Source organism: Bos mutus, chromosome 6 (genome assembly GCF_027580195.1).
Source record: "Bos mutus isolate GX-2022 chromosome 6, NWIPB_WYAK_1.1, whole genome shotgun sequence".
Lineage (NCBI taxonomy): Eukaryota > Metazoa > Chordata > Mammalia > Artiodactyla > Bovidae > Bos > Bos mutus.
Window position 1 is genome coordinate 97,511,061 of NC_091622.1, and position 19,775 is coordinate 97,530,835.

Here is a 19,775-nt window from a genome sequence, read left to right on the forward strand (position 1 = left end):
GAAAGAAGGGCTCACACAGAGAGAGGGAAGTGCTTCTTCTTTCTTGGCCTTGCTTATATGGACTTGGACACAGAGTTCCAGGCCTCCCTGGTGGCTCAAATGGTAAAGAATCTGCCTGCAATGCAGCAGACCCCGGGTCAGGAAGATCCCCTGGAGAAGGGAATGGCAACCCATTCCAGTATTCTTGCCTGGGAAACCCCAAGGACAAAGGAGCCTGACAGGCTACAGTCCATGGGGTTGCACAGAGTCAGACATGACTGAGCAATTAACATACATTCACAAAGAGTTTAATGAGTTTGAAGGAATATGTTCCCCTTTCCATCTAGTTGGGAAAAGGAAATGTCTGCCTCCAGAAAGACTAAAAACTAGGAAGAGGTTTTTTTTAGTTGCCTTCTTTAAGTATTCAATTTGTTTATTTTTGGCTGCGCTGGGTCTTTGTTGCTGTGCATGAGCTTTTCTCTAGTTGTGGCAAGTGGGGGCTTCTCTTTAGTTGAGATGCGTGGCTTCTTGTTGCAGTGACCTCTCTAGTTGTGGAGCACAGGCTCTAGAGCTGGGGTTCAGTAGCTGGGGTGCACAGGCTTAGTTGCCCCTCAACATGTGGAATCTTCTCGGATCAGGGATCAAACTGATGTTCCCTGCATTGGCAGGGGAATTCTTAACCACTAGAACTGTGGCTCAGCTGGTAAAGAACCTGTCTACGATGAGGGAGACCTGGGTTTGATCCCTGCATTGGGAAGATCCCCTGGAGAAGGGAATGGCTACCCACTCCAGTATTCTGGCCTGGAGAATTCCATGGACTATCTAGTCCATGGGGTTGCAAAGAGACAGACATGACTGAGTGACTTTCACTTTGAGAAAAACCCAGGGAAGTCTTTGCTTCTCGTTGTAATTATAAAATATCTTACAATTGTTCATGGCTTATAATCACAAGCATTTATTTTTCTCCTGGTTTAGCCTAGATCGCTGGGCTCAGGTAGGCCAGGTGGGAACCTAGGCTTTTGGTTGGGCTTCCATCGGTTCCATATATTTTAATTCTGGGCCCAAGCTAACAGGGCATTAGCTACCTAGGGCACACTCTTCTCCTAGTGGATCACAGGAACACATCAAAATGGAGTGGAGACATGGTATCCTTTTAAAGGTTACCCCTCTGCTTTAACTTGGTGGCTCAGATGGTAAAGAGTCTGCCTGCAATTCAGGAGATCCCTGGGTTGGGATGATCCCCTGGAGAAGGGAATGGTTACCCACTCAAGTATTCTTGCCTGGAGAATTCCACGGACAGAGGAGCCTGGTGGGGTCTACAATCCATGGGGTCACAAAGAGTCAGATAAGACTTGAGCAACTAACACTCCCCTTTAATCAACGGGCACACTGTCACTTCTGCTTATGTTCCATTGGCCAAAACAAGTCTTACAACCAAGCCCAACATCAATGAGATGGAGGGTATATATTTGTACTCTAGTGAGAGGTACTGCAAAGGGTATGGATGTATTACAAATACTAGTACAAAGAGGAAATGAAGAATTGGGAACATTGATTCCAACCAGCAGAGGCGGTACATGTGAAGATGCAGTGTACATCAGCCTAAACAGGTGTAGCATGGGAGGAGGTCAGAGCACTTTCATACTTTATAATCTTCATGAAAACACCCCCTTTCTTTGACAAAGACAAATGACCCTTCCATCTTTTGTAAATTGCAGTGCTTACACAGAATTAACCTCCTTATTCCAATGAAACTGTTATTCTTTGTTCTTCCTCTGTAAAAATTCTAGACCTGGCCCTGGCCTGGAGCCCGTGAACTCATAAAGCTACCCACAAAGCTATCTGCTACATAGTTATAACTTACTGACTATAGTAACTAATCTGCTTTCAGTTGCAAGTCACAGAAAGCCCAAGGAAAAGTAGCCGATATATTTCATTCATTTTTTTTAACTTTTAATTTTGGATTGGAGCATAGCCAATTAACAATGTTGTGATAGTTTCAGATAGACAGTAAAGGGACTCAGCCCTATATATACATGTATCCATTCTCCCCCAAACTCCCCTTGCTTCCAAGGTGCCATATAACATTGAGCAGAGTTCCCAGTGCTATATGTAGGTCCTTATGGGTTGCCCCTATGTATTATTTACTTATTTATTTGGCTGTACTGTGTCATAGTTACTAGGGGTCTTCAGTTGCAGCATGCTAACTCCTGGTTGCAGCATGTGGAACCCAGCTTCCAGATCAGGGATCAAATCCAGGCCCCTGCATTGGGAGTGTGGAGTCCCAACCATTGGACCACCATGAACTGTCTGCACAGCTCATAAAATAAATAGCATAGAAATAGACTTCTCTAGGATAATTCAGTAGAGAAAAGATATCCTTAAACTTCCTGGCTCATTCCTCCTTGCAGTGCCACAGTTCTCAAGGTTTTCATTCACAGGCTTGCCTTCCAGTGGCTGCCACCGAGTACCATACCCACATAACACACACGACACACAAATATTAACCACAGGGGAGAGAGATTTCTTCCCCTGCACCACTTTTTAGTTGCAAGGTTAAACTTGTCCCCTGGAAGGCTTCTCATCACGATGCACTGGCCAGACCTAGACTGCATAGGTCGTCTTAAACCATTCACTCTCAAAAGGAAATGGAGTTACGATAAATGGCCTAGAGCAGGGCTGGCAAATTAAATTGTCTCAAGGGCACATCCGGCCTGTTTTTGATGGCCCACAAGCTAAGAATGTTTCTGTATTTTTATACTTGTAAATGGAATAAGAAGGGAAAAGGGGGAAAAGAAGATGAAGTAGAAGCAGAAGCAGCAAAGATGACAACGTGACTCACAATATCTAAAATACAGTTTGACCCTTAACAGAAAACGCTTGCAGGCTCCTGCCTAGATCGCCCATGATCTACCTGAGGAAATGAAGAAAGGCCTACCTTCCCTGAGCACAATGCCAGTGTGAGGTTTGCCGCATCACACACGTGTAATTTCCTTCTGCTCTCCCCAAGCCCTGAGTTAAATCTTAGAAACCATTACTGAATGGTTCCATCATCTACCACTGCTGGGGTAAATTAAAGGAAAAGTCAATGTGTAGATGGGTGTGAGGGTGTTATGGGGGAGCAGTGGGTTTTCACTTCTGTTTTGTTAGAATGATAGTGTTGACTGAACTATCACCAAAGAAAAGGTACAGCTGAAGGGAAAACCATTAAAAGGTAAGGTCCAGACACCTTCCCTTTTATCACGCCAACATATTACTCCGTTGTCTTCTGAATCGCGTAATTTGTGACCCTTCTGTGCTGTGCTTAGTCCCCAGTCATGTCCGACTGTCTGTGGTCCCATGGACTGAAGCCTGCCAGGCTCCTCTCTCCACAGAATTTTCCAGGCAAGAATACTGGAGTGCATTTTCATTTCCTACTCCAGGGGATGTTCCCCAACCCAGGGATTAAACCCACATCTCCTGCATTGGCAGGCAGATTCTTTACCATTGAGCCACCAGGGAAGCTGTGAACTGGAGAGATGGAGGTAAATATTATATATGCCTGGAAATGGGCACGCATCTTTTTTCTGCTAAGCTGTTAGTGTAAGAGGTTGAGTTATTCTAGTCAGGAGTTGAGCTGGGCTTGGGTTTTAGTGTTGCTATGGTTACCTTCAGTGCATCATCATTTTCACATTCCTCTAAAGTTATTTTCTGCTTAGAGTTGGGGCTGCTTTTCTAAAGGGTTTTGCTTTTTTTTCCTCAGTGTTACTGTTCCACTTTCAGCCATTAGGCTTTCTGTGCTTCTACCACTCAGAGGAGTCCCTCTAAGCTCATGCGCTTCTTCCAGCAGTAACCTGCTTGCTATTTGGTACTTACTAGACTGCTTGTGAAGAAGGAAATGGCAACCCACTCCAGTGTTCTTGCCTGGAGAATCTCAGGGACGGTGGAGCCTGGTGGGCTGCTAGCTATGGGGTCGCACGCAGTCGGACACGACTGAAGTGACTTAGCAGTAGCAGTTAGCAGCAGGCTGCTTGTGGTGATGGGGAAGGAAGACAGTTTCTCTGTGATCCTGTTCCAGGTTCATTCTCAGGCAGGCTCTGTGTCTCTGGGTCTTGGGGATCCTGACCCTCTCTGAGCCTTATGACCTCTAATAATAGACAGTTTCCAGGCCACTCTTCAGGATTAGAAGTTTTGCTTTAGGGATTTTTTTGTTTGTTTGTTTCATTTTTCCCATTTTTCCAGCTGCAGTAGGGCTTTACCCGTCTCCTGGAGAAAACTGGGTTTGCTGCCTTCTCCCCTCAGTTTAAGTCTTCTGTTCCCGGCGGGAGGAGGGTCTGGGTTTCTTCCTGCTTTTCCTGCAATGGCAGCCACTCCTCTCCGCTGGGCTTGAAGGACACAGAGGTCTTTCCTTACCTTCCACTCTGCCCCCAATCTTTGTCTCAGCTGCTCAGTGGTGGTCCCTGGAGAAGAGCCTGTGAGTGGATACGAACTCTTTATATGATTGTGGTTCCCACGGGGTTCTACAAGCATGCCAACCTGCACTTGTGTCTGCATGCTAAGTTGCTTCAGTCGTGTCCAACTCTTTGCAACCCCGTGGACTGTAGCCCTCCAGGCTCCTCTGTCAATGAGATTTTCCAGGCAAGAATACTGGAGTGGGTTGCCATTTCCTACTCCAGGGGACCTTCCTGACCCAGGGATCGAACCCACACCTCTTATGTTTCCTGCATTGGCAGGCAGGTTCTCTACCGCTAACGCCACCTGGGAAGCCCCAGTCTGCATTAGTCACTAGCAATGTATTTAAAAATTCAGCAGAATTCTACCTCCCTCTTTGTATGGCTGCCCCATCTTCTTGCCCATACTCTCCCACAGGTGACACGGTGCCTGCATCCCCTCTGCATTTAGAAGCACCTGTCTTTCCGGAGATTTCAGGTCATGAGTTGCTCTATGTCCTCAGCTTTTAGAGTGGCTTAATAAAATCTATGATTCTTTAGGTTACCTAGATTACTGTTGTATGGAGGGAGCAATGCGTTTTCCAGCTCTCTCCAGCTAAACAGAAGCTGGAAGTCCTCCAGGTGTTATTTTATTAAGGGGGTCTGAGGGTCTCTATTGTTGGACTGCAAAGCTTACACAGCTTTTCCGAGGACAATCCTTCTGCTTATTCTCTCAACCCATCCCTTCCTATTTGTCTTAGTAGCCCACAGACCTCTTGCTTTACAACACATGTTGAATATCTGCTTCTGGTTGCTGCCACGGTTGGTGGCAGATTCGGATCATCATCTTCACCTTCCCAACATGAGTTCCTACTCAGCTTTGGATTTGTGTACTCCTTGATTTTAATGCCCCCAGGGAAGGGAGATTTTGATGGAAACACTAGCACATTCTATGATGCTGGGATGCTCTGAGTCTCCTATTTATCCAACTATGTTCTTTTTGAAAAGATTTTTTGATGTGGACCACTTTTAAAGTCTTTATTGAATTTGTTACAATATTGCTTATGTTTTATGTTTTGGTTTTTTGGCTACCAAACATGTGGGATCTTACCTCCCCGACCAGGGATTGAACCCACACCCTTTGCATTGGAAGACAAAGTCTTAAGCACTGGGCCACCAGGGAAGTCTGTATCCAACTGTACTGCCATCCAACAGGTGGCAACTTTACTCAACAAGTATTTTTTGAGTGATTACGTAATACAAAGCACACAGTTCTGGGTACTGGGTGGCTTACAAAAAACAATCAGGCTAGCACATCTCTTTCACCCACTTTCAACCATATGACTCCGCTTGAAACATTAACACAGGGGAACCAGCAGACAGACATGGCGGGCATTAGGTGGCACAAATAAAGCCTCAGGTTACAGTGAGTATAGAGACAGAAAGCAAGGAAGATTGGAACAACTGGATAGTAAAGAGAGTGTAGCCTGTGAACATCTATGGACCTCCTGGTGGAACGATAAGACCTACCCTGGCACTACTGTTTAGAGGATCTGTTGGTTATCTTGATATCAGAGGACCTTTGGGGAAGCCACACAGTTGTGTTGGAACATCTCTTCCTCAAAGGCTCTAAGAGCATAGCCTTTGAAACCACGAGAGAAGGCAGAAGACAACTTAAACCATAAACATAAAAACACATAAAAGCACCCAAGAAGGCTAAATTCAATACATACACACAAGATTATGGAACAAAAAGCGTGACTTTGTTCCCTTTTATAATTAAGGTGTAACACTTAGTGAAATGCACAGATCTTAAGTGTACAGTCTGATAAAACTTGATAAATCCATACACTTCATGTAACCCACACACCTATCAACATACGGAACATTTCCATCACTTACACCTCTTGTTATCTCCCAGTAAATTCCTACCCTTCTCCACTTTCTTCTTTTTAAGCACTTTCTGATTCTCTCTTATCATAGATTAGTTTTTCTGAATTCAGAACTTCATATAGATGAAACCATATTACATGCATTTTTTTTAATGTCTGGCTTCTTTCACTAAGCATATTGTTTCTGAGATTCATTTATGTTGTTGCCTATATCTGTAGCTTTTCCTTTTCAATGCTGAGTAGTATTGTACTGAATGAATATACCACACTTTGTTTACCCACTTTCTTGATGATGTGTTTTTTGTTTTCACCTTGTTGTCATTGTTCAGTCCCTCAGTCGTGTCAACTTTTTGACCCCATGGACTGCAGCACACCAGGCTTCCCTGTCCATCACCAACTCCCAGAGTTTGCTCCAACTCACGTCCATTGAGTCAGTGATGCCATCCAACCATCTCATCCTCTGTTATCCCCTTCTCCTGCCTTCAATCTTTCCCAGCATCAGGGTCTTTTCTAATGAGTCAGCTATTTGCATCAGGTGGCAAAAGTATTGCAGCTTCAGCTTCAGCATCAGTCCCTCCAATGAATATTCAGGATTGACTGGTTTGATCTCCTTACAGTCCAGGGGACTCTCAAGCAGCTTCTCCAACACCACAGTTCAAAAGCATCAATTCTTTGATGCTCAGCTTTCTTTATAGTCCAACTCTCACATCCATACATGACTACTGGAAAAACCATAGCTTTTACTAGACAGACCTTTGTTGGCAAAGTAATGTCTCTGCTTTTTAATATGCTGTTTAGGTTGATCATAACTTTCCTTCCAAGGAGTAAGCGTCTTTTAATTTCATGGCTGTAATCACCATCTGCAGTGATTTTGGAGCCCCAAAAAATAAAGTCTGCCACTGTTTCCACTGTTTCCCCATCTATTTGCCATGAAGTGATGGGACCAGATGCCATGATCTTAGTTTTATGAATGTTGAGCTTTAAGCCAACCTTTTCACTCTCCTCTTTCACTTTTATCAAAAGACTCGAGTTTGTCTTCACTTTCTGCCATAAGGGTGGTGTCATCTGTATATCTGAGGTTATTGATATTTCTTCCAGCAATCTTGATTCCAGCTTGTGCTTCATCCAGCCTGGCATTTTGCATGATGTACTCTGCATATAAGTTAAGTAAGCAGGGTGACAATATACAGCCTTGATGTACTCCTTTCCCAATTTGGAACCAGTCCGTTGTTCCATGTCCAGTTCTAATCGTTGCTTCTTGACCTGCATACAGGTTTCAGAGGAGGTAGGTAAGGCAGGTAGGAAATTCCCATCTCTTGAAGAATTTGCCACAGTTTGTTGTGATCCACACAGTCAAAGCCTTAGAGTAGTCAATGAAGCAGAAGTAGATGTTTTTCTGGAATTCTCTTGCTTTTTCTATGATCCAATGGATGTTGGCCATTTAATCTCTGGTTCCCCTGCCTTTTCTAAACCAAGCTTGAACATCTGGAATTTCTTGGTTCACATACTGTTGAAGCCTAGCTTGGAGAATTTTCAGCATTACTTTGCTAGCGTGTATGATGAGTGCAATTGTGTGGTAGTTTGAACATTCTTTGGCGTTCCCTTTCTTTGGGATTGGAATGAAAATTGACCTTTTCCAGTCCTGTGGCACTGCTGAGTTTTCCAAATTTGCTGGCATATTGATCTGCAACACTTTCAGTGCATCATCTTTTAGGATCTGAAATAACTCAGCTGGAATTCCATCACCTCCACTAGCTTTGTTCGTAGTGATGCTTTCTAAGGCCCACTTGACTTCACATTCCAGGATGTCTGGCTCTAGGTGAGTGATCACACCATTGTGGTTATCTGGGTCATGAAGATCTTTTTTGTATAGTTCTTCTGTGTATTCTTGCCACCTCTTCTTAATATCCTCTGCTTCTGTTAGGTCCTTACCATTTCTGTCCTTGGCACTATTACAATTAAAGCAGCTATAACATTTTTACACAAAATTTTATCCACATAAAAATCATGATTTTTAAGATATAACATCAAAGATATATTGAAGGAAAACTGAATCTTGCTAAGCAGCCAAAAAAGTGGAAGAGAAAACTCAAAACAAAGCAAAAATATAAGGAGAGAAATTACAATGAAAAAGGCAAATCACTTTGAAGAGATACCCAAGCGATCTGTCATATATGACTAGTTACAGTTTCAGAAGGAAAGAAAGGAAATGATAAAAAAAAAGAGAGAAGTAATATTAAACAGATGATACTAGAAAATTTCCCTAAAGACAGATTTGCATCTACAGATAAAAGAATCACTGAGTTTCAACTAAGATCAGTGGGAAAAGACACACCCAAGCACATTTGAGGGAAATTCCTGTTAAGAAAAGATTTTAAAAGCTTCCAAGTGGAAAGAACAAGCTTCCTACAAAAAGATGAAAAAAGAAAGAAGAACAATGAGGAGGATAAGGGGTGGAGGAGAGGGAGACAAGGTACTGGGAAGAAAACGCAGGAAGGAAGTGTGGAAACAGGGAGCAACCAAATGACAACAAGCAAAAGCTATTTATTTAGAGCTTTCTATATCAAGGGAGGTGGTCACCATCACTTGTGTCTGAGTCAAAGGCAGGCATCTTTACAGTGGAAAAAAGGGAATTCAGGTGTGCCCTGACATGAAGCTGTGGACATGAGGAGGCTGCCAACAGCCTAACTTGAAGGGAGGTATCATGTGAATCATTAGGGGGCGCATATTTAGCTTTCCTTGGTTGGTCTTAAGTTATAGCTGAGGTTCCAATACCTTGGCCACCTTTTGCGAAGAACTGACTCATTGGAAAAGACCTTGATCCTAGGGAAGACTGAAGGCGGCAGGAGACAGGGATGACAGAGGATGAGTTGGTTGGATGGCATCACCGACTCCATGGACGTGAGCTTGAGCAAGCTCTGGGAGTTAGTGATGAACAGAGAGGCGTGGTGTGCTGCAGTCCCTGGGGTCGCAAAGAGTCGGGCCCCACTGAGTGACTGAATTGAACTGAAGTTACAACTGGGAGCAAAAATTCAGGAATCTGGTAGTTATTGATCAAGTGGTGACTATTTGGGACTGAAGGTTACAGGAGCTGCTGTTTGGATCCTGTAATGGTTGACGCAGATGGTGAATTGATTTCTTGGTCCAGATGCTGTAGACTATGGGTCAAGAGTTTTATTTTAATATATGGTCTTGCCACTGCCTGTTTGCCTATTTAGTCTCTCAAAGAGAATAAAGAAAGAGAAAAAAAGGGGAGATAGAGAATGGAGGAGGGAGGGGGTAAAGGAAGGAGAAAGAAAAAGAGAGGGAGCAGGAAAGAGAGAGAGCGAAACCACTGCATTGGTGCATGCATGCATGCTCAGTCGTGTCCGACTCTTTGCAACCCTATGGACTGTAGCCCACCAGGCTCCTCTGTCCATGAGATTCTACAGGCAAGAATACTGGAGTGCATTGCTGTGCCCTCTTCCAGGGGATCTTCCCAACCCAGGGATTGAATCCACATCTCTTACATCTCCTGCATTGGCAGGCAGGTTCTTTTCCACTAGCGCCACTGCACTGATCTTACCTGAAATCCTGCAAGCTAGAAGACTGTGCGGAATACCATCTACAGATCACTGAGGGAAAAGAACAGCAACTCAGCCCAAGTTCCATTTAAATGTCAGGATGATAAATATTTATGAATATGCACAGATTCATAAGTTTTGTTACCCAAGCACAATATCTGAGGGACCACTTCAGAGTAAACACTACCAAACAACAAAACAATCAGAAGAGAGACCTCATAACAAGACAAGGAAGATGAAGAGAAAGGAAATTTGGTGAGTAATTCACTTTGAATTTATATAGTAGTACAAGTGAATAATGACAATGTAACTGGGCATTGTAACACAAGTGGTAGATTAAGGATTCCTTGAATAGAAGAGACAGTGCAAAGGAAAACAAAATATTTGGTGGAATAGAACAAAAGCACCAACTTTTCTCAGTGAAACCTAGGAATGCAATGGAAGTGGAAGGGGCAGAAATAAATACTGTATGTTCTGAAGGTTTCCACTAGGACTGAAGAGGGTAGAAATAAAAATACTTTAAGAGTCCCACTTCTTGAGGTGTAATAAAAAGGCAATGAGGGCTTCCCCGGTGGCTCAGCCAGTTAAGAATCTGCCTGCAATGCATGAGACTTGAGTTTGATCTCTGGGTCAGGAAGATCCCCTGGAGGAGGCCATAGCAACCCACTTCAGTATTCTTGCCTGGAGAAACCCATGGACAGAGGAGCCTGGTAGACTACAGTCCATGGGGTCATAAGAGTCAGATAGGACTGAGTAACTAAACCACCACCACCACAAAGAGGCAATGGGGTACTAAAGTGTCTAAAAGGAAGGAAATATGAAAACATATTCTCATATATTACTGAAGAAAAAGTGTTTGACAGTGAATGTCAGAAGAGGGAAGACATTTCAGTTCAGTCGCTCAGTCGTGTCCAACTCTTTTCGACCCCATGGACTTCAACACACCAGGCTTCCCTGTCCTTTATCAACTCCCAGAGCTTGCCCATACTCATGCTGGGGAGGGTAATCAGTAGTCAAACTGAAAAGAAGATGATACACATTTTTTAAGCCTTCATACACTTTTTTCATGAGTGAAATTGAAAAGAAAACAATAGAGGACATGATGGGGTAACATCATAAAATTAGAAACACCCAGAATGAGTGGTGGAACTCGGGAAAGAATTAGAAATAAAAATATAATTTTTGAAATGAAGACTAGACTAGGAGGAAACCAGGAGTACATTAAAATAAAAAAAACAGTGCCTTAAGAGACAGAGAGAGTGAAAAGGATGAAATTTTTAAAAATAAGAAGAATAAAAAGATTTTGAGGAAAGGTGACTAGTATTAAAAATAGGTAGCTCTTCAGATTTAACATAGAGATATAGTAGTTTCTGAAGAAAGAAACCAAAGGAATACAGCAAGTATAAGAAATTATAATGAAAGACAATGATGTTGAAAAGAAATTGAAACTATGTATTAAAAGAGCATACTGTGTACCTGAGAATGACCCAGAATGACCAACAACAACACCCAGTCTAGTAAAATTACTTAATGTGAGAGGAAGATAAATTGGGGGACATCTAGGTTAAAAAAAAATGTAGGTCATTTACAAGAAAAGAAAATTAGACTCTCATGAGGTATTTTTCAGCAATGCTTTATTCCCCAGGAAAATAGAGTATCACACTTAACAGTCTAAAGAAAAGTGAGCCAAGGTTGATTATATCTAAGAAAACTGACTTTCAAACATAAAAGGCTGTTCACCTGAAACTATCACAACATTGTTAGCTGGCCATACCCCAAAACAAATTGTTTTTGGTATTAAAAAAAATAAAAATAAAAATTTTTAAAGATTAAAGAAAAAAAAGGAACAAGGCCTTCTTGGAGAAATGGCTGATTCAGGGACTAGTCTGGGAAACACAAGATAACTCTAGAACAATATTGATAATAGTACCAAGAACATATGGAACAGATTTAGAGCTTTCCTGGTGGCTCAGAGGTTAAAAGCGTCTGCCTCCAATGCGGGAGACCTGGGTTCGATCTCTGGGTTGGGAAGATCCCCTGGAGAAGGAAATGGTAACCCATTCCAGTATTCTTGCCTGGAGAATCCCATGGACAGAGAAGCCTGGTAGGCTACAGTCCACGGGGTCGCAAAGAGTCGGACATGACTGAGCGGCTTCACTTTCAGTGCTCAGAAAATAGCAGAACATATGCACTCACCCTATTCTTTTTTTTTTTTTAATTATTATTATTACTTCTACAGCAAGGCATATTTGAGCTGGGCACACAAGACGCAGAGTGGAAGATGTGCCAGGAAAAGGACCCTAGGATAGCCTTCTTTGCATATCTGTAGGGGAACTGTAAGGAGGAAGAGACCATCTACTAAGAGGTGATTATGTGAAAACAGGAGATGTCTGACCAGGGAAATGGCCTTATTAAATAAGGGTTTAATGAGAAGAGCTCTACTAGTGGTGACATCTGCTAAAGCAGTGCTACTCAAATTTAATGTGCAACAATTACTAGAGGAATTTTGTCAACATGACAATTTTGACTCAGTTAAGTTGGGACTGGGACCCAAGGTTTGACCTAGTTAAAAGAACTAGGATTTGTGCACTTCCCATGACTCAGAGGTGCCCAGCTAGTTTCTTGTTAAGCAACTGAAATAAGGGAGGGAAAAATTCTCAGTGCCACCCAGGTTTGTTTTTCTCGTTGCTATAACCAAACCTAAAACTATGTAGTATTCTCTTAGAAGTTGAGCATGCGTAATAATTTGGAAAGGGAGGCTTTGTCACATCAAAAAGTTTTAGTAAAACTGCTGCCTACAATAACTAGAAAGGCAGGGAACCTCCCTCCCTAGCTTGTAGGTCTAGTGGAGGTATCTTGAAAAGAGCCACTTTATGTATGTGTCTGCTGCTTTTATTTTTCAGCAAGGTATTACAAGAGTTTCCCAGGTGGCGCTAGTGGGAAAGAATCTGCCTGCCAGTGCAGGAGACACAAGAGATTCAAGTTCAATCACTGGATTAGGAAGATCCCCTAGAGTAGTAAATGAAACCCAACTCCAGTATTTCTTGCCTGGAAAATTCCATGGGCAGAGGAGCCTGGAGAACTACAGCCCATGGGGCAGCAAAGAGTCAGGGGTAACTGAGCACGCACGCATAAGGTACTACACGTAAAGTTGGAAGTCAGGGTAGATAGAGAACAGAATGTCTGGAAATTCTGGAGCTTCACTAAGTTGAAAAAGTTGATGGCTTGTGTAACCCTAAATTACAGGACAGAAAACTTAGCCTAGAGATTTCTCAGAGCCCAATGTGATTTTTTTGGCAAACACACATAAATAAAAAACAAGAGAAAGGAAAGATACACTGAAGCAAAAATCAAACTAATAGAGTTCTCTTCTCACTTAAGCTTTTTCTTTCAGATGATTTCAAGGATGCCATCATTAAGATGTTAAGAATGGGTTGCATAAGGAAGTCAGGATATAGGGCAGATTTAATGACCACTTAAAAAAAAAAAAAACTTTAGGAGCTTCCCTGGTGGCTCAGACAGTAAAGAATTTGCCTACAATGCAAGAGACCTGGGTTCAATCCCTCAGTCGGGAGAATCCCCTGGAGGAGGAAATGGCAACCCACTCCAGTATTCTTGCCTAGAGAATACCATGGACAGAGGAGCCTGGTGGGCTATAGTCCATGGGATCACAAAGAGCTGGACAAGACTGAGCAATTAACACCTCACTTCAAAAACAACTTTGAGTATGTTTATTGGCACCTGAAACTGTCTGTAAAGGAAGCAGAGTTTACTGAATATTCAATGACATTATGTTTAAAAAAAGCTCACTGAAAAACCTGGTCTACAAATGCCCTCACCTGTTCAAGTCCTAAAGCGTTCCCCTAGAGAGGGAATACCCTCCAACATCCAGTTAACTTGTATTTAGAAGGCAAAGCTGGGGTCCACCAAATACAATGAACAATGCAATTATCCTCTCAAAATGCAGTACTAACCATGGTGTCCAACCACCACGCAGGTATAACAACGGTAGTGGGTGTTCATAATTCCTGGGCAGGATTCTACCGTTGCTGTGGACAAGTAACTACTGTGCTTCCCACTCTTACTTTTCTGGAACTGTAGTTATCCTATTCCTTCTGTCCTTCCTCCTCTATTGTTTTGGGCCTGAGGCAGATAATTTGTTCTATAGTGTATATATGTCTGGACCATGAACAATTACATCCAAACTTTTGGAGAGGGTTGTACATTATCAGACATCCTGGATTTTAAGCTGCTACAAACACTGAGTGGGAACTTGAACTTTCTTCTTTAGGGTTGAGTCTCCTACCGTAAGAAGGATACACACAGATATTGTATTATGATCAGAGGAGCAAACGGTAGTGGAGACTGCTGGTTGACTCTCCAAAACCATCCTTTCCTTTGTGCCAGGCAAAAGGAAACTAAATATCCAGACTCACAGTTGCCAGGCATGGAGATCTCACTGTTTTTAACTATGGAGGGACATCTGAACCGGTAGTGAAGGACAGGAAAGCCTGGCTTGCTGCAGTCCATGGGGTCGCAAAGATTTGGACACGACTGAGCGACAGAACAACAATAACGACAACAAATCGCCACATTACTTTCTCAAAGGATTTCCTTGTTCTGGACTTTTCTTTCCCCTTCCCCAAATGGGGAACATGTTCTTTTTCACATATAAAGCGGCAAAAATTCAAAAGTTTAACACCCTTTGTAGGCAAGGCTGTAGAAATGTGCACTCCTATATAAAGACATAAATACAATTACGTATTAAGGTAAGGCGATCATATAATTTGTCATCCAAATGGAACAGTTTCCAGAGTGAAAGGGCATGTTATTAACAATTACTCCAGGACGACAGATGGAAAATGGCACTGTCCTGGACAAACTGAGATGTATGATCAATCTATATACAGACGCAGAGTAGGAAGGGAATGGGGACATTTTTAATTGTACTTTACAAAAGTACCGGTCTGTGGTGAATTGTAAACAAAAAAACCTCGTTCTTTACCATGGGTAGTTTAAGTGCAGACTTAAAGAACAAGGGATGGTAAACTACAGACATGAGATCCGGAACTTGACGAAAACCCCGAAGTTTTGCGAATCGGGCACTTACTGGGGTTGCACAAGCGACACAGTCCCTTGGAGTTCATCCGCCAATCCGAAGTGGGAGCGCGTGAGCCGGAGCCTGTAAGAGAAGCCCGGGCGGGCCTAGGATTTGAGGAGTGGAGCTTCGCGTCAATCAACCTTGGAGGCGGACCTAACGCAGGCGCCCATACTCGGCGGTCTGGCCTACACAGGAGCTACTCTGTGGCATCTCGGGTTCCCTCTAGCCGCACTCTGGAGGACTACACTCGGTTTCTTTCGGCCGCGAGAGGCCCCGCAGCCTCCGCCGAGCTGGGAGAAAGATGGCGGCAGCCGTGCGACAGGATTTGGCCCAGCTCATGAATTCGAGCGGCTCTCATAAAGATCTGGCGGGCAAGTGAGTATTTCCCGGGGGCCTGGGAGGTGGAGAAGCAAGCCAGAGACTTGTTCTCCTTGGATTGACGGCGGCTTTCGGATGTGAAGCTAGGAGCGGGCCTGAAGATCAAGGGGGCGGGCCTGAGGTCGGTCGTGGAGGCAGATGTTGGGAGCAGCAGAAAACTGGAGGGGACCTTGTGCAGGGAGCGCTCAGGACCATAGATCTGGAGTGGCTGTCAACTTTTTCAGCCCTTGATGGCATCCTTTCCGTTCTCTAAAGATTCTAGAAGCGCGGTCTGTGGGACGACTGCTCCCATGGCCTTCTAAACCTTCCCCGGTGCCCCTTCCCAATCACTGGCCGGCCTCTCACACCGAATTCTGGCCTCTGTTTGCCTTTTCTCCGCCCGTTTTTTTCTCTTTGACTGGAACCTCGGTTTAGAGTTTTCCGGGGAGATGGCTTCTTGAGGCTGACGGGGGCTGAGCAGGTATGGCCGCTATCATGACGTCCAGAACTACTTGAACCATCTTCTGTGGGTTGTGTTTTGGGTACTCTCTCTCCTCGCCACCAACTCTGAAGAAGGGCATGGAGGAATGTCACCACAACGTGGGTCAGGATGTCTAGAGTAGTGATGTTTGCAGAATTTTAAACAGATGATTAGAAATTTTGTCGGAATTTATGTAGAAGGGTTAAGTCCACTCCAACTTAAATTTGTGATTTGTGCCTGCCCTGCAGCCAGTTATTCAACAGTGTTAATTACATCTAGATAGATAGATAGGGAGATAGATAGATGTCTGTTTCCTCTTTGTAGATTTCACAGCACTATTATTATTATTTTTTTTGGTAATTCTGTTTCAAGTGTGCTTCTCAAATTGATCCTATTTACATTTGACAGCTAAGATCAGGTCGATCCATTTTAACAGGCTACACCTGTTTTAACCTGGCCATTGAAACATTGACTTTGTTTTATGTAGGCTGTAATGCATTTTGTCTGCTAGTAAATGTAATCCAGTATATCAGTGGGAAATTTAGCAGTGCTCTTGGGCTTAACTACTTTGTGGGGAAATTTCCCTCTCAGGAAGATGGGATAATTATAAGATAATTATTCTTTCTGAGGACAAAATAGAGTGTGTATATGCACCTAGAACAGTACCTGACACTTAGAAAGAGCCACAGGATTGTCCTCCTTACTATTATTATTATTAAGAAGCTGGTAAGTACATATTGACTTAATCCCTGGGTTGGAAATAAATTGAATATGTCTCACTGCTCAATTCTTTTTACATGTAATTTTGATAGATTTGGATGAAAGTAAAACTTACATATTTTTTTCCATGTTTTCTTTCCTTTTTGTTTTGTTAAAAAAAAGATAAGTGTGTTAGTTATCAGAAGAGATATAGTTTTCACGTATTTGTAGAATTCTGAAACTTAAGCTAAGCATTTACTTCCTCAGCTCTGAATTGCAGATAAACAACAGTATCTGCCTTATTGGGTGCGTCAGTTATTTACTGCTCTGTAACAAATCAAAAACTTAGTGGTGTAAAAGAAGTATAATTTCTCAATATGCTTTAGATCAAATAGGTCGTTTTGCTGGTCTTGTCTGGGCCTACTCATGCAAGTGCAGTCATCCTGCAGCTCAGCTGGGGTTGGGAGGGCTAAAATGGACTTGCATACACATGTAGCTGTTGGCTGGGTCTCTCTTTCTGCACACTGTCTCTCATTCAAGGCCTTAAGAAGGTTTCAAGGGGGTGAAAGAAGAAGCTGGCAAGGCCTCTTAAGGCTACCCTTGGAAGTCTCACAATATCAGGTCTCAAGCACTGGTCAGAGTAAGTCCCAAGACCAGGCTGGATTCAAGGCTAGAGGAAATGCAGTCTACCTCTATGGGAAGAGGGGCCAGGTTACATTGCAGAGGGGCCTGGTTAGGAGGAGGTAATTGGATGCTATTATTGTAAGAGTCTAGTACACGGATTATTGTGAAGATTAAATGGAATAAAGTACTTGATAACTGATAGCCAGTGCTTCTTAAGGAAAGTCTTGGCCTTGCCTGTAGGTACATATCTGGTCCTGTCTGGGCAAGAATGTGTCATATTTATTTTCACAAGAAAACAGTTCTGCCAGCTACATGCTCTATGAGAGAAATACTCTTATACCAGTGGTTTTAGGGTTTGTATTAGGAGCGGAGTAACAAAGGTGGAGAAGGAAATGGCAACCCACTCCGGTATTCTTGCCTGGGAAATCCCATGGACAGAGGGGCCTGGTGGGCTATGGTCCCTAGGGTTCCAAAGAGTTAGACGTGACTTAGCAATTAAATTGGAGAAGGAAATGGCAACCCACTCCAGTATTCTTGCCTGGAGAATTCTGTGGGCAGAGGAACCTGGTGGACTGCTGTCCATGGGGTCACACAGAGTCGGTCACGACTGAAGCAACTTAGCATGCATGCATGCAACAGAGGAGTCCATATTAAGAAATAATGGAATAAATTCCTTTTTGAAATATTGCTGAATTACCAGCAATTTACAGAATATCTATGAGTAGGTATTCAATAAATATTGCTTGACTCAGTAAATAGCTGGAAAGGTGTAGAGTTTATATTTGAAACCAGGTTTCTGTACTCTAAAAAGCTAATTTTTAACCCGGCAGACTACACTGCTTTTCTTGTCAAAACTTCAATTAGAAATACTTTGCCATAACTGTGAAATAATAGCAGTTTAAAATTGATATAAAAAATCGGCTATATGAGAAGCAATTTTGCAAATTATATATGCTGCTTTTGTACATATGCATTGTGTTGATTATCTCATACAAGTTTCATAAGAGAAAATCCTTGAGAGAGGGCATTTGTTGTGCTAGCTTATTCACTTGGCTAAAACCTGTGTGGTTCTTCAGAATTCAGTTCAGATGTTATTTCTTCCATAAAGCTTCTGAGAACAACCATCATCACATCGAGGACTCGGTTATTTGCTCTTCCTCTGCCCAGTGGCATCCTGTGTTTACCTCTAGGATAGCGCATCATTGTTTTGTCTTTTAACTTCTCTGCTTTTCCGACTAGATTGTTACTTCTCTGAGGGCAGGTTTGAGGTCATGGATTTAAGGTCTTTGCTGAGTCAATGTTATACAGATATGACCCTGCCCACCCCACCCCCAGTTCTGTGGGATGGAGGGTACCCAGAGGAAGATATCAGGCCTTTGAAATCGAAACATTTCATTTTACAAAAAAACTGTTAACCTGGAGAAAGAAGAGAATGGGGGCTCTTTTAGTTGCCCCCCCCACACACACACAGCTCAGATTACACAGACACACACCTTACATACACTATACACACACATGCCCCAAAGGCAGGTTCAGTTCAGTTCAGTCGCTCAGTCATGTCCGACTGTTCGCAACCCCATGAATCACAGCATGCCAGGCCTCCCTGTCCATCACCAACTCCGGAGTTCACTGAGACTCACGTCCATCGAGTCAGTGATGCCATCCAGCCATCTCATCCTCTGTCATCCCCTTCTCCTCCTGCCCCCAATCCCTCTGAGCATCAGGGTCTTTTCCAATGAGTCAGCTCTTCACATGAGGTGGCCAAAGTACTGGAGTTTCAGCTTTAGCATCATTCCTTCCAAAGAAATCCCAGGGCTGATCTCCTTCAGAATGGACTGGTTGGATCTCCTTGCAGTCCAAGGGACTCTCAAGCAGCTTCTCCAACACCACATTTCAAAAGCATCAATTCTTCGGCACTCAGCCTTCTTCACAGTCCAGCTCTCACATCCATACATGACCACAGGAAAAACCATAGCCTTGACTAGATGGACCTTTGTTGGCAAAGTAATGTCTCTGCTTTTGAATATGCTATGTAGGTTGGACATAACTTTCCTTCCAAGGAGTAAGCGTCTTTTAATTTCATGGCTGCAGTCACCATCTGCAGTGATTTTGGAGCCCAAAAAAGTAAAGTCTGACACCGTTTCCACTGTTTCCCCATCTGTTTCCCATGAAGTGACGGGACCGGATGCCATGATCTTCATTTTCTGAATGTTGAGCTTTAAGCCAACTTTTTCACTCTCCACTTTCACTTTCATCAAGAGGCGTTTGAGTTTCTCTTCACTTTCTGCCATAAGGGTGGTGTCATCTGCATATCTGAGGTTATTGATATTTCTCCCGGCAATCTTGATTCCAGCTTGTGTTTCTTCCAGTCCAGCGTTTCTCATGATGTACTCTGCATAGAAGTTAAACAAGCAGGATGATAATATACAGCCTTGACGTACTCCTTTTCCTATTTGGAACCAGTCGTTGTTCCATGTTGTTCCATGTCCAGTTCTAACTGTTGATAACTGTTGCTTCCTGACCTGCATACAGATTTCTTAAGAGGCAGGTCAGGTGGTCTGGTATTCCCATCTCTTTCAGAATTTTCCACAGTTTATTGTGATCCACACAGTCAAAGGCTTTGGCATAGTCAATAAAGCAGAAATAGATGTTTTTCTGGAACTCTCTTGC

General features: G+C 43.1%; 1 protein-coding gene across 2 annotated transcripts in view; it reads left to right on the forward strand.

Annotated features, from left to right (window-relative positions):
* Positions 1-15,161: 15,161 nt before the first annotated feature.
* The window catches only part of COPS4 (COP9 signalosome subunit 4), a 38,938-nt gene continuing 34,324 nt past the window's right edge, over positions 15,162-19,775 (forward strand). For both annotated transcript variants that reach the window (XM_005904333.2, XM_005904334.2), the window contains exon 1: positions 15,162-15,319. In XM_005904333.2, coding sequence (XP_005904395.1) covers positions 15,246-15,319 — 74 coding nt within the window. In that variant the 5' untranslated portion in view covers positions 15,162-15,245. The remainder of the gene's footprint in view (positions 15,320-19,775) is intronic.